Source organism: Sphaeramia orbicularis, chromosome 10 (genome assembly GCF_902148855.1).
Source record: "Sphaeramia orbicularis chromosome 10, fSphaOr1.1, whole genome shotgun sequence".
Classification (NCBI taxonomy): Eukaryota; Metazoa; Chordata; class Actinopteri; order Kurtiformes; family Apogonidae; genus Sphaeramia; species Sphaeramia orbicularis.
The window spans coordinates 4,746,852-4,762,674 of NC_043966.1; the positions used below are offsets into that span (position 1 = coordinate 4,746,852).

At 44.3% G+C, this 15,823-nt stretch overlaps 1 protein-coding gene across 1 annotated transcript in view; it reads left to right on the forward strand.

Annotated features, from left to right (window-relative positions):
* htr4 (5-hydroxytryptamine receptor 4) overlaps nt 1–15,823 on the forward strand; it is a 136,205-nt gene that overhangs the window by 58,899 nt on the left and 61,483 nt on the right. The window contains exons 3-4 of the mRNA XM_030145418.1: nt 7,601–7,714; nt 13,045–13,245. Coding sequence (XP_030001278.1) covers nt 7,601–7,714; nt 13,045–13,245 — 315 coding nt within the window. The remainder of the gene's footprint in view (nt 1–7,600; nt 7,715–13,044; nt 13,246–15,823) is intronic.

Here is a 15,823-nt window from a genome sequence, read left to right on the forward strand (position 1 = left end):
GGGATCAAACTGATTCTGAACCAACTGGTCTGAGAGATGAACGTGTTCCAACACATTTGGAGTCAATGAAATGTCAACACAACCGAACAGATTTGAGTATTTAATTTGAGTCATTTTAGGGGAAGCTGAGCTTCCACTGCAGTCTGAGAGAAAGCACCTCTGGTCCACAGGCTTTACGGTCCTCCAAAGGGGGACTGGAGGTTTATGGTCCTATGATGTTATCTCTTTGTCTTATCTCTGAATTTTATCTTTTTATTTTATTTCTTTATTTTATCTCTGTATTTCTGTTTCTTCTCTGAGTATTTTATTTCTGTATCTTCTCTGAGTATTTCGCCGGTGGAATCCTGCCTCTGTACTTCATGTTTTCTCAGCTTCACCAGCTCCTCCACGAACACAAACTCGTACTTCTCATCCCTCTTGTGTTTTTTTTTCCTCGACAACAACACGAATGCGTCTGTAGTAAATAACTCACCATCGCCGTCCTCATTCATTTTTCACAACTTACATCCAGCTCCGTAAAAGCCTGGAAAGCCGGCCGTTAACAATAGAGGGAGAGAGAGTGGTTGCTATGGAAACGGTTCTCTGGTCACGCCAGTCGGATCTGGCAGGTTTTCAGGACGATATGAGGTTTTATGTCGTGTCAGCTGGTGTTTCATCTGACTGATGCAAATGGACCGGAACAACTGAGTAGTTCCAACAGTAAACGAGTCAAGTATTTTAACAAACTGTAAAAACCAATGAGTGATGTGTACTTGAACCTCCTGGACCTACAGTCACTGGCCACTTTATTAGGTACACTGCTCTAACACCGGGTCGGAGCCTTTTTCCTCCAGAACTTCTTTAGTTTTTGGTGGATTTAACTGAGTTCTGTAGAACGGTGGCTGCAAGGGCCGTTTGTACACATGTGTCTGAGGGGCCCCGTGAGCATAGGGGCCCCCTGTTCATCTGTATCTGTTAACCCTTCATATATGATACAGACCCATCAGAGCCCCAGAGCTACTTCACTAATTATTTAAGTTCTTTTCTGCTTTTTTCAATTGTTTTTCAATTTTTATTTTTGGCATTTTGAACATGAATTCATTTGTTATTTTTATATAGTTTTGCCTTATTTTGAACTCGAATTTTTAAAATTATTCTACTTTTTTTTTTTTTTTTTTTTTTTTTTTGCTTTTGTGCAAAAATTTTTCAATAATTTATTTTGACAGGTTGGTTTTCAAATTTTGTACCTCTTTTTTTTTTTTTTTTTTACAGATTTTAAACAAAAAAAAAATTTTTTTTAATGATTTTTACAGGGTTTTTTTTTTTTTTTTGCTTTTGTACTAACATTTTTCAATGATTTTTTTTTTTAAATTTAGTTTGTACGAAAAATTTTCAATTATTTATTTTAGATTGTTCCTAAAATTTTGTACAAAAAATTGTCAATCTTGGGTTTTTTTTTTTTTTACACATTTTTTTAAAAAGTACTAATTTTTTTAAAGAATTTTTACAGATTGTTTTTGCTTTTGTAATAAAATTTTTCAATGATTTTTTTTTTTTTACAGATTTTATTTTCTACTAAAAATTTTCAATCATTTTTACAGTTTTTTTTTTTTTGCTTTTGTACAAGTAATTTTCAGTGATTTATTTACAGATTTTTATTTTTTTATGTATGATCACTGTAGCTGTTTTTGTTCATTTTGTTACTTATTTTATTGTTTTAAAACTGCACATTTTTTTCACATTGTTTTTATTTTGTAAATATGTAATTTGTTTTTGTTCATTTTTTAAAAATCTGAACATAACCCCAGTGTGTCCATCTACTGTCACTGATCCAACTCCATGGGTTTTACTGGGGAATCAGTGTTGTAGAAGATGACGGTGTTTGCATGGTAACTACGGAGCCGCTGAATGTCCAAATATAATCATATCTGATGCCTATGAAAAGATGAAGAACTTTATTTGACACCAATTATTGACATTTATTGATAGGATTAGTGGATCAACAGGTATTAAACAGTTTACATCAGTCGATGGTGTTGACACCAGTGGCCGTTCACAGGTCCAACAGGTGGAACTGGTGCAGGTCCGTCTGTGTAAACAAACCAAACAATCATTAACTTTTACACCATCATGTCCTTCATACTCGTACAGACCTTTGGATTAAAGGTCAAATACCTTCAGGAACCAAAACCAAGCCTTTTATTATCCCTTTATGATCCTCTAACCACCTACAGCCCATAATATGCACAGCACCGTTCTAATGTCAGAGTGTTTAAAGTGTGTTTAATATACTCACCTGGACACCTGAGAGTTGAAGTGTGTTTAATATACTCACCTGGACACCTGAGAGTTGAAGTGTGTTTAATATACTCACCTGGACACCTGAGAGTTGAAGTGTGTTTAATATACTCACCTGGACACTGGAGGGTTAAATGACCTGGTTCTGGACAGGAGGACTCAGGTGGACTCAGATGGACTCAGGTGGACTGGGTGGTTGATCCTTTTTTTTAATAAATTCTCAGTGAGTCCTGAACCGCCTCAGTGTGAAAACCCCAGTGTCTTCTGGGAAAACCCAGTCTGTCCCGTTCAACAGCTCCTCCAGAAATAGTCGTGGTCCTGATGCTGTTCAGTGCCGTGTATCCTCGGATGCTCCGGAACTTTCCAGGACTGTTGACAGAGGGTGGATGTGAATCATGTATGAGCTGTTGGTGCTTTTTGCAGTTTGAAACCTGGACACCAGACCTAAACCCTGGGTGCTGACGTCACCACCGCCTCCCCAGGCCTGGATTCACCTCCATTCAGACACTTACTGGAGCGTCTGTGGCTGCAGATGTGATGTGATGGTGGGTCTGACAGACCTTTTCAGGACTGGACCGGACCGGACCACCAGGGCCTCTGTAGCAGCCCGCTGTAATCCACAGGATCTTTTCAGGTGATTGAGGTGATTTTTGGGGGGAGCCGGCAGAAGTATGGACCTGAGCAGAAGTGCAGATGATGGAGAGAAAGCAGACGGTGATCAAAGTCCAAGATCTGGCCCTGAGTCCAGACCCACGGTACAAAGACCACCACGGTACAAAGACCACCACGGTGCAAAAACCACCACAGTACAAAGACCACCACGGTACAAAGACCACCACGGTGCAAAAACCACCACCGTACCAAGACCACCACGGTACAAAGACCACCACCGTACCAAGACCACCAGGGTACAAAGACCTCTACGGTACAAAGACCACCACGGTGCAAAGACCTCTACGGTACAAAGACCACCACGGTGCAAAGACCACCAGGGTACAAAGACCTCTACGGTACAAAGACCACCACGGTGCAAAGACCACCAGGGTATAAAGACCTCTACGGTGCAAAGACCACCACGGTACAAAGACCACCACAGTACATTAGTCATTTGTGAATTTCAGCCATGACTCAGTGATTCACTCTCCCCATCGTCCCCCAAGTCCCCATTGTTCCCCCCATTGTCCCCACCATCCCCCCATTATCTCCCCTTGTCCCCCCATTGTTCCCCCTATTATCCCCCATCTCCCCATTGCCCTCCTGTCCCCCCATTGTCCCCCCAACATTCCCCCATTATCTCCCCCATCAACCCCCCCTGTCCCCCCATTGTCTTCCTGTCCCCCCATTGTCCCCCAACGTTCCCCCCCATTATCTCCCTTGTCCCCCATCCTCCCCTCCTGCCGCCCGTCCCCCCATCGTTCCCCCATTATCCCCCTGTCCCCCCATTATCCCCCTGTCCCCCCGTCGTCCCCTCCCGCCCCCCCCGATTTCCCCCCCTGTTCCCCCATTGTCCCCCCTCCCATACCCCCATCGCCCCCATGTTCCCCTGTCCCCCCAGTGTTCCCCCCATCGTCCTCTACTGTCCCCCCATTGTCCGTCCCCCCATACCTTCATCACCCCCCATCACCCCTGTCCCCCCATCGTCCTCTACTGTCCCTCCATTGTACCCCCTCCCATACATCCATCGCCCCCCATATACCCCATACCCCCTGTCCCCCCCATCATCCCCTCCCGTTCCCACCATTGTCCTCCCGTCCCCCCAACATTCCCCAATTATCTCCCCCGTCCTCCATCATCCCCTCCTGCCCCCCCTATTGTCCCCCCCGCCATACCCCCATCGCTCACTGTACCCCCTCTGCCCCCATTGTCCCTCCTCCCATACCTTCATCGCCCCCCCATCACCCCTGTCCCCCCATTGTACCCCCTCCCATACACCCATCACCTGCCCCATATCCCCTGTACCTGCCCCCCCCCCCCTTGGACGTCTGTCTAATTGAAGCTGCCGTTCGCTGATTGTGTTGAGCTGTGTTGGGGTCAAAGGTCATTCGTCTGTGGTTTGGATGGAGGCTCCTGTTTCTAAGTGTTTCTGTCGTGTCTGTGCGTCGTTCACTCTGACACGTTTCCTCTTTTCTTCGTTTCTATTTTATTTCTGGTGTATTTAATAGGTGCAGTTTTTGACAGATGCCCCGCCCCTGTTCTGGCCCCTGGTCCACATGTACAGGCTCATTTCTGCTCCGTGTTCCATATGTTTATTCCAGTACGTTTACAGAGCTTTGGGACGCTGCAGTTCCACTGTCAGCCACTGGGGGCAGTGTTGACATTTGAAACTACCCGCTGGTGGACGGATAAACCCAATGAACACATGAAAGAATAAACGATAAACCCAATGAACACATGAAAGAATAAACGATAAACCCAATGAACACATGAAAGAATAAACGATAAACCCAATGAACACATGAAAGAATAAACGATAAACCCAATGAACACATGAAAGAATAAATGATAAACCCAATGAACACATGAAAGAATAAATACATTTTAACTGATTTCAACTCATGCATGTGTTTTTGTGTATGTAGAGAAAAAATAAGGATAACTTACCTCAATTATCTGAACAAACATACTGGACAAATAACAACAGAAGAAGAAGCAGGTGGAGGCTGAAGCTGGAGCAGGTGGACACTGAAGTGGGTGGAGGCTGAAGATGAAGTGGGTGGAGGCTGAAGCAGGTGGAGGCTGAAGCTGAAACGGGGGAACGCTGAAGTGGGTGGATGCTAAAGCGGAAGTGGGTGGAGGGTGAAGCGAGCGGAGGCTGAAGCTGAAGTGGTGGAGGCTGAAGCTAAAGTGGGTGGAGGCTGAAGCTAAAACAGGTGGATGCTGAAGTGGACAGATGTTGAAGCGGGTGGAGGCTGAAGCTGAAACGAGTGGATGCTGAAGGGGGTGGAGGCTGAAGCTGAAACAGGTGGATGCTGAAGTAGGTGGACATTGAAGCTGATGGAGGCTGAAGCTGAAGCAGGCAGAAGATGAAGTGGGTGGATGCTGAAGCTGAAACAGGTGGATGCTGAAGTGGGCAGACGTTGAAGCAGGTGGATGCTGAAACTGAAACAGGTGGATGCTGAAGCGGGTGGAGGCTGAAGTGGGCAGATGCTGAAGCTGAGTCTGAGTTTTTACACTAATAAACCTCTGGGCTTCGGGTCCAGAACTGGACCAGAACTGAACCAGAACTGGACCAGAACTGAACCAGAACTGAACCAGAACTGGACCAGAACCCACAGCTGTGTCTTTAACTGTTCCCTTAACGGCAGAAGCAGATGCTTCAGCTGCAGAACGTGGTGCTGTTGGTCTTCAGTCACCAGTGTGTTTGGACGCACAAACACGTAGTCGATCTGAGCTTCAGTGAAACAGGAGGTGTGTGTGTGCATCAGTGTCTCATTTAGGGGAAAGGACAGGACGTGTACCCACAAATTCCACATGAAAGGAACCCGATGCTTTTCTTTTTAAATTTTTTTTTAATAATGCCTCAGCACTCTCATTTGATCTGATTAGCGTGTCGGTGTGTCTGATCAAAGAACACACGATGGCTTCGCCTTTGAACCTCAGATGGTGTGAGTGTCCACACCCAGTTATTAGCATATGTCACACAACAGGGACACAGCAGTAACACACATAATCCCAAACCCTCAGCGTCACAAACATGAGAAGGGGAAACTGGAATCGTGGTGGGGCAGGGCCTGGGGGGGGGGGGGGGGGGGGGGTCAGGATGGCGTGCTGCTGACACCCCCCCTTACACACTGTCCACCAAGAAGCTTCAAGTAAGAGAAGCCTTAAACCTCAGGAGGATTAGAGGACTGCAGTACCAGCAACCAGTCTGAGATGAAACCAGTCACATCTAAAGAGACGCTCACACTGGGACTGGGTCTGGGTCTGGGTCTGGGTCTGGGTCTGGGTCTGGGTCTGGGACTGTGACTGGGTCTGTGACTGGGTCTGGGTCTGGTCAAAGGGGTCTGGACTGGAACAGATGGAGGGTCCAATCAAAGGGGTTCCGACAGGATCAGATGGAGGGTCCAGTCAGCAGAGTCCAGACTGGACCAGATGGAGGGTCCATTCAAAGGGGTCCAGGCCAGACCAGATGGAGGGTCCAGTCAAAGGGGTCCAGGCCGGACCAGGGTTAGGGTTAGGGTTAGATTTATGACCTGTGGGCACTGGTTCAGTCACTGTCATAAACCCAAACACTGCTGTGGTTCCAGAGGAGCTGAGTGTTCCGTTAGCAGGTACATGTTCCATGGGTACATGTTCCATGGGTACAGGAACACAAACAGGTACTCATGGGTTTAATTCTCCTCTTGGTACCTGGACCATGGTGCTGATAGAGATGTGGAGTTGGTCTATGAGCATCTTCAATAGCCGCTCAGTGCTTCTAATATGCTAATGCTAATGCTAATGCTAGCTGCTGTGTGTAAAATGCAGAGGCTAACGTCTGTTAAAGTGGGTTCAACTAAAGGTCTGCTGTAGAACTGGACCAGTGTGTGATCTGGTCTGATTCATTTTGGGCTTTTGTTCAGACGTTTGTCAGACTGAAAGTGTCCTGTATCTGCTGCGCTCTGAAAGCATCATCAAATTAAATTCAACTCGTTACAGCCGGGACCACATGAAGGAGACCAGGCTTCAGCAGAAGGAAAGTCCAGGACCCACAGACCTGGGTACAGCAGCTTCTTCTCATTATTACTTATTATTATATTACTGGTGATCCTTAAACCACCTTAATGGTGCTTTAGCGCCACCAAGTGGAGCCATGACACTTTGGTTGTCTTCTTCTGTTCCACCTGAGAGTGTGTCCTGACCCTCCATAACCTTTAAGATCTCTGATGTTCCACATAAACACAGATTCACCAGTAGAACATGTGTGGTTTGGATCAGAACTGTCACCGAAGCTCAGTTTAATTTAGGAACAAATCAAAGACTTTGGTTCGTTCAGAGTTTGACCGTTCACGTTTACTGTGGTGGTCTGTGGTGGTCTGTGGACAGGGTGGATGTCTTCTACCAGGTTCGTTCACTCCTTATTGAACTAAAACCACATCCCAGACCAGGTCCTTTTTTCTGGTGAAACTCAAACCCCTGTTTCCGTTGAGTTTTGGGGGTTGATGAGAACGTCCTCTGGTGGTACAAGCCTTCGTTCCTAATACGTCGACGTCGTCTGTTTGAATGAAACCAGACAAATCCATCTTTAATGTCTAAACTCTAGATGTGAATCTCTTTTACTGCTTTTGGAAACACTCTGACGTGATGTTGTTCTTGTCTTCTTGTCTTTTGGGCGTTTCCATAGCGACAGCATGCCAAAGCGGATGGCTCTGATCTGCTTCCTGTCTCTGGTCATGCTGATGAGCATCCTGGGAAACCTGCTGGTCATGGTGGCCGTCTGCAAGGACCGACAACTCAGGTGAGTCCAGACAAAGACCACAACAGAACCAGAACCTGAACCTGAACTAGACGCTGAAGCTGAACTAGAAGCTGAAGCTGAAGCTGAGATGATCCTGGATGTTTGTATCTTAGGTAGAACAGGACCTGAACTTGAACAGATGTTTGTGACATTAATACCAGAAAACTTGACTTTACATCATTAATGATAGAACCGAAAGGTCTGATGGATCTAGATTAAAGATCAGCTGAGGACCTGAATCCTGGTTTTCCTGTCGTTTCCTCTGGTTTCTGCTGCTTCGTGTTGTGTCCGTTGGGTCCATACCTGTGTTTTTGGGGTATTTGTCTGATCTGCGGCTGAAGTCAACACTCGTCCACATGTTTTTAACTCCATCCATCGGTGTTTCATTAAATTTACTGTGTAAACTGTGCATCCACAGACTCAAACCACACAAACTCTGAACTGAAGTCACTAAAACAGAACAGTTTAGTGCAGGAAGAACCTGTAGAACGACTCTGAACCCCAGGTCTGAGCGTCTGTAGAATATATATGTATATATTTACATGTACACATAAATGACCCTCATCAAGTTTACATCCAGTTAATAAACTCCCAGACCTTCGATGGTTCAGTGTCACTGTCAGTGTGAACATCTGGAGTCACTGAGTTTTTATCATAATGAAACTTTATGAGGTCATAGAAATAAACTTTCAACTATTTTCCACATGTTCAAACATCTGAGTTTGTCTAGATCATTCTGTGTCCATGTTATAGCTTCTGATTTTTAGTTATTTCAGAAAAATACAGATAAAAGCAGCAAAAAGAAAAGAAAACATGACAAAAACACAACAAAACTTACTAGTAGAACCCCAGAAGAACATGAGTAGAACCCTAGTAGAACACTAATAGAACATTAGTAGAACCCCATCAGAACACTAGTAGAACCCTATTAGACCACTAATAGAACACTAGTAGAACCTGAGTAGAACACTAGTAGAACCTGAGTAGAACACTATTAGAACCCTACTAGAACACTAATAGAACCATAGTAGAACACTAATAGAACACTAGTAGAACCATAGTAGAACACTTGTAGAACACGAGTAGAACCCCAGTGGAACCCCAGCAGAACACTGTAGAATGTACGTCCTAGTAAATCCCTAGGCCGGGACGTAACACACTAGTAAAACACTAATAGAACACTAGTAGAACCCTAGTAGAACACTATTAGAACCCCAGTAGAACCCCAGTAGAACACTAGTAAAACACTAATAGAACCCTAGTAGAACACTAGTAAAACACTAACAGAACCCTAATAGAACCCTAGTAAAACACTAATAGAACACTAGTAGAACCCTAGTAGAACACTAGTAGAACCCCAATAGAACACTAGTAGAACATTAGTAGAACCCTTCAAAACAGCACTATCACTATTATATACAATTATTTACAGAATTCTTCACTAAAACACTGATAAAAGTCATACAGATCTTCCACATCTCTCTCACCGACTGCACTCTGCTGCTCTAAGCTCCGCCCCCTCCCACCCCTCCCCCTCAGCCAGTGCAGACCTCTACCCTCATGTGTTCTAGGCCAACAGAAAGAACCCAACCTCAGATCACAGATGACGGTTGGAAACTGTCGACAGGTTCAGGAGTTCCGGTCAGTTCAATGTCAAATGTGTCAAATGCCGTTGTCCGGTTGTCAGGGCAACGGACGGTCAGGTGGGATTGGCTGTCACCGTGGTGATTCTCTGTTGGTCTCTTGTCTCCATCCCATCATCTTTATCTGCTGACAGTTTAGCGCTGTGGGTGACCTTTGACCTCTGGTGCAGGTGTGACCGTTTGGGAATGGTATGCTGTTAAAAAACTGATCTGTAACAAAGTCAGCACTGGGATGTCTGGTCTCCACGGAGACAGCAATGATGGCCCCGCCGTTGTTTCATTATCTCCGCCTCCACTGGGAAACAGGCAACTCCCCATCTTTACTCCCAGCATCGGTAAAAATAGTCGCACAGTCAAAGTGTCAATCGCCGAAGCTTAGACGGCGCTCAGAGCAGGTTCCCACGGCGACGAAACAACAAAGCAGAAGTCAGCGAACACATCATTAACAACCAACACACTGACGGGAGAAAACACACACACACACACACACCTGTTATTTCACCAACTGCTCAGGATGGAAACAGAGTCGATGTTTCAGACGTCGACGTTTCAGTTACAAACAGGGAAACAAAAACGACCACGTGTGTGAAGTACGAAGGAAAGAAAAACACATGGACATGTTTATAGTTCTGTTGAATAAAATATGACAGCACAACGCAAACAAACAGTATATGGGCGTATATAGTCTGTGAGTGTATATAGTCTGTGGGCATATATAGTATATGAGTGTATAGAGTATCTGGGCGTATACAATATATGAGTGTATATAGTATATGGGTGTATATAGTATATGAGCGTATATAGTCTGTGGGAGTATATAGTATATGAGGGTATACAGTCTGTGAGTGTATATAGTATATGAGCGTATATAGTATATGAGCGTATATAGTCTGTGGGCGTATACAATATATGAGTGTATATAGTATATGAGCGTATATAGTATATGAGCGTATATAGTATATGAGCGTATATAGTATGTGGCCGTAGATAGTATATGAGTGTATATAGTATATGAGGGTATATAGTATATGAGCGTATATAGTCTGTGGGCATATATAGTATATGAGTGTATATAGTATATGAACGTATATAGTCTGTGAGTGTATATAGTATATGAGTGTATATAGTATGTAGGCGTATACAGTATATGAGTGTATATAGTATGTAGGTGTAGATCGTATATGAGTGTATATAGTATATGAGCGTATATAGTCTGTGAGTGTATATAGTATATGAGTGTATATAGTATGTAGGCGTATACAGTATATGAGTGTATATAGTATATGAGTGTATATAGTATATGAGCGTATATAGTATGTGAGTGTATATAGTATATGAATGTATATAGTATGTAGGCGTATACAGTATATGAGTGTATATAGTATGTAGGTGTAGATCGTACATGAGTGTATATAGTATATGAGCGTATATAGTCTGTGAGTGTATATAGTATATGAGTGTATATAGTATGTAGGCGTATACAGTATATGAGTGTATATAGTATATGAGTGTATATAGTATATGAGCGTATATAGTATGTAGGCGTATACAGTATATGAGTGTATATAGTATATGAGTGTATATAGTCTGTAAGTGTATATAGTATATGAGTGTATATAGTATATGAGCGTATATAGTGTGTGGGTGTATACACTCCCATGGCTTTGCGGTCTGTTGTTTATATACGCCCACATACACTCCCATCCTGCTGTAAAGGCTGTTTATGTTCATACCCTCTGGTACTGACTATTTAGAGACTGAACCATCTACACCCAAACACACCACGGTGCGTTCACTGGTCAACTGTCGGCTGTGGAGGTTTAATCCGTTGGATTCTTCAACCTGAGTCAAACCATCTGATTTGAGTCTTAATAGAAATGATTAATTGATTAATCAACTCAGATCAATTAAAAACAGTTCAACTACAATATTGTCCTAAATCGAAGCTACATCAAACTCTGTCTGTCTTTATATTTGTATATATACTCCATACTCTAGTTGTTTATATCTATGTATTTTTTCTATATCCTTTTCCTTTTCTACTCTTTGTGTCTGTTTTTGCAGCTGCTTCTGGAATAAAAGACATTTTCAGACACGTCCTTTTCAACAGTTTTACTATTTTTTTTTTTTCATCTATTCAAATAATCATTTAATGGACTCAGAAAATAATCAATAGATGAATTGTTTATCGAACTAATCACTTTGTGCAGCTGTGGTGGAACATCTGTGTTTCAGTTTTGATGCTGAAGGATGAAGAACGGAGCTTTGTGTCGTTGAACAAACATTGTACGACTGTAAATAAAGTGTATATATGATCAGTGTGAACCCTCAGTGGACTGGTGTTCCACAGCCTAATCAGTTTTCCTGTTTCTGTGAACATGTGACCTGGTGACCTTTGACCCCTGACCTTCATGGATCAGTTTTTCCTCTTTTTTCACAGTGTTATTATATTTATGATATTCTACTGATTAGCATTTGGATCATTGACGAACTGATCAATAGTAGAATCAATGAAATAATTTACATACATGAAATTTTACGATGAAATTGATATTGTATGTAACAATCTCCACTTATATATATATATATGTGTGTGTGTGTGTGTGTGTGTGTGTGTGTGTGTGTGTTTTAACAACCCCATCCCAAAGTCGATCAGAGTAAAATGTGTGTTTTTCTGTCTTTTTTCGGAGACGTTGGTCTTTTCTCTGTCGTACGTTTCACAGCTGAATCCTCAGATCAACACACTCACCTCTTATCACAGACCCACGATAAAGACTGGTCCAACTGGAGTGGACCGGGTCCTGGATCTGGATCACAGTTCCACCCCTTTGAATTGAATAGACCTACTGTCCATTTATCCGTCTGTCTGTCCATCTGTCCATCTGTCTGTCCATCATCCATCTATCCATCTGTCCATCCATCGTCCACCCGTCCATCGGTCCGTCGTTCGTCCATCTTCCATAATCATTTTTTCCAGGCTCTTCTTCTCCAAACCCGTCCGTCAGAATCATTTGAACTTCATAGCAGGGGTTCTTTGGGGTCAGGTGGACTGAGTTCGGTCAAAGAACTGAGAAAATATTGATTTTTGAATTTTTTTTAATGGATGTTTTAAATGTTCCAAATCTGCATTGGTTTATAATAGAACACATTTCAAAGTGTTATAAGTTGAAAACGGTTGCAGATATTGATCTAATTACTATTGATAATAGATAGGAAGTCACATATGGGCTTTAATTTGGTGCCATGACCTTTGACCTTTAGTGACCTTCAAAGGTCAAACAAAGGTCATTGGATGTCTTTAAACATGTCGTTGGACTACAGGAGCCTTGGTCCTGTTATTCTGTTGAATGGTTTTGGTCCAGTTGGTCCTGGTGGGTTTATTTCCTTATAAACCTGGTTTGTGTTTATAAACAGTACCATGTCCGTCCTTCCCTCAGAACCTCTGTGGTCCACAGAACCTACAGATGTGGACCAACCAGGTCCTTTTAGAACCAGAACACAGAAATAACCTTTACCTGTCCCATGATGGACCAGGTAGAGCCTCATCTGGTTCTGTTGGACTGGATCCTGAATCTGAGGGTCTGGTCTGTGAACTGAACCTCCAAGTCCATCCAGACCTTCCGGATCTGGTCTGACCTGGTCCATCTCTACCTGTGTTCACCTGTGTTTACTCTGTCCTCTGTTCAGGAAAATCAAGACCAACTACTTCATCGTGTCGTTGGCGTTCGCTGACCTGCTGGTGTCGGTTCTGGTGATGCCGTTCGGAGCCATAGAACTGGTCCACCAGCACTGGATCTATGGGGAGACCTTCTGCCTGGTCCGGACATCGCTGGACGTCCTGTTGACTACGGCGTCCATCCTGCATCTGTGCTGCATCGCCCTGGACAGGTGAGTCCTGGTCCTGGTCCATCCTGGTCTGTCCTGGTCCGTCCTGGTCCGTCCGGGTCCATCCTGGTCCGTCCTGGGCTACCCCTGTCCGTCCTGGTCTGTCCTGGTCTTTCCTGTCCTGGCCTGTCCTGGTCTGTCCTGGCCTGTACTGGTCCGTCCTGGTCTGCCCTGGCCTGTACTGGTCCGTCCTGGTCTGCCCTGGCCTGTACTGGTCCGTCCTGGTCTGCCCTGGCCTGTACTGGTCCGTCCTGGTCCGTCCAGGTCTGTCCTAGCCTTAACTGGTCCGTCCTGGTCCATCCGGGTCCATCCTGGTCCGTCCTGGTCCGTCCTGGTCCGTCCTGGTCCGTCCAGGTCTGTCCTGGCCTTAACTGGTCCGTCCTGGTCCATCCGGGTCCATCCGGGTCCGTCCTGGTCCATCCGGGTCCGTCCTGGTCTGCCCTGGCCTGTACTGGTCCGTCCTGGTCTGCCCTGGCCTGTACTGGTCCGTCCTGGTCCGTCCGGGTCTGTCCTAGCCTTAACTGGTCCGTCCTGGTCCATCCGGGTCCATCCTGGTCCGTCCTGGTCCGTCCTGGTCTGTCCTGGCCTTAACTGGTCCGTCCTGGTCCATCCGGGTCCGTCCTGGTCCGTCCTGGTCCGTCCTGGTCCGTCCTGGTCTGTCCTGGTCTGTCCTGGTCTGTGTATTGGTGGGGTTAGTGGATCAGCAGGTCTGAAACGGTTCCATCAGTAGCTGGTTCTGGTTAAAGGTGGACATTTGGGTCTTTAAGGGTTAATACTGATGCAGGAACATGTTCTAATCAGTACCATTTTGTAATGTCAAGGGGGAGGGGCCAAGGGGTGAGTTGGGATTGGGCCAAAGTCATTTCTTTCTTTCTTTTCTTTCCTTTTCTGTATCCACTTCCATATTTAGGTCCGTTTTTGAGGCATGAAACCTCTGAAAAGGATCCAACTGAACTTTGGTCCAAAAAGCTTTAATACAGTCAAATATTCTTCGCCCACCTCTTGTTTTCTTCAGTTTCTTGTTCATTTTAATGCCTGCTCCCACTAAAGGTCCATTAGTTTGGACAAATATAATGATGCCAACTACAGCAGCTCATAGTAGTTTAATGTAACCGCTGATATTTATCCATTTAACAGGTTTTCTTGATAAAAACCAACATCCCTTCAGTTCTTCCATCAGTATCTGTGTCATCGTTCTGACAAAAACAGTGCTGTTAGACATTCCCTGTTTTCTGTTCTGTTTTAGTCACATGACACACACAGGACTGCGGACTGGATTACAGAAGTATTGTTTTTGTGGACTTTGGATGGAATAATAATTTTTTCCACGACTGTAAATGGATGATGAAATGATGTGAATTTGGTGAGTTTTCTGGTCTGTCAGATTTCACATAGAGAATAAAAGACTGATCTGACAGTACAGAGTCACCGTCACAGCGCCCCCTACTGACAACAGGAGGGTTAGGGTTAGGGTTACTGGTCCATACTGGGTCCACACTGGGTCCACCCTGGTACTGGTACTTGGTGGTTTATCAGATCCACATGAAATCCCATCAACAAACTTGGAAAACCATGAGGTTACACATGTCTACAAATGTGTGCTAATGCTAATGTTAGGTGCCACGTGCATTATGGGTAATATGCAGAGACTGAACTTACCGACAGGGAGTTAACCTTTAACCTTAGACCTGTAAAACCTGACCCATCAAAAACGAGCCACAGAATCCAAACGTTTTGGAATTCAGACATTTATTCGACCTTTTAACAAAATCCAAACAGATCATTTCATATCATTTTGTTTACGATATATTTTTGTATCACATTTGATCCATTTGTTTTTTTTATAAAGTACCTTATAGGCCTGCCTAATCAAATCTGATACACACATTTAACACAATTTAACTGTACGATAACGAATCAATTATCAAATAACCATGGATTAATTCTGTACATGAACAATATAAATGTTCTTCTTAACGTCACTTTTTGAAAATTACCAAAGATTTCCTGCAAAAAGTGAGTGGATGATTTAACGATAGCAGCCATATTGGATGATAATCCACCAGGGGGCAGGAGACACGAATGGGGTCACATTCAACAGGTTTATAAGGAAAGTATTGATCTGGTTGATCAGATAAAGGTCTGTGAACCTGGTGTAGCAAATATGATACAAATGGTTTCTGGTCGTTCATCAGATGTTGTTGCCATGGCAACAGATAAGTCCCCATGGACCACAGGATTAGGAATAAGTCTGCACGTGTTAGAAGGAGTGTGTTAATATGGTCCCATAGCACCCCCTACGAACCCCCCCCCCCCCCGCATCTCTATCATCAGATCAGTTAAATGAATTTTACGGTCCAGGAAGTCCAGTACAGGTCCCAGGAAGTCCAGTACAGGTCCCAGGAAGTCCAGTATAGGTCCCAGGAAGTCCAGTATGAGTCCCAGGAAGTCCAGTACAGGTCCCAGGAAGTCTAGTATGAGTCCCAGGAAGTCCAGTACAGATCCAGGAAGTCCAGTACGGGTCCCAGGAAGTCCAGTACAGGTCCCAGGAAGTCCAGTATGAGTCCCAGGAAGTCCAGTT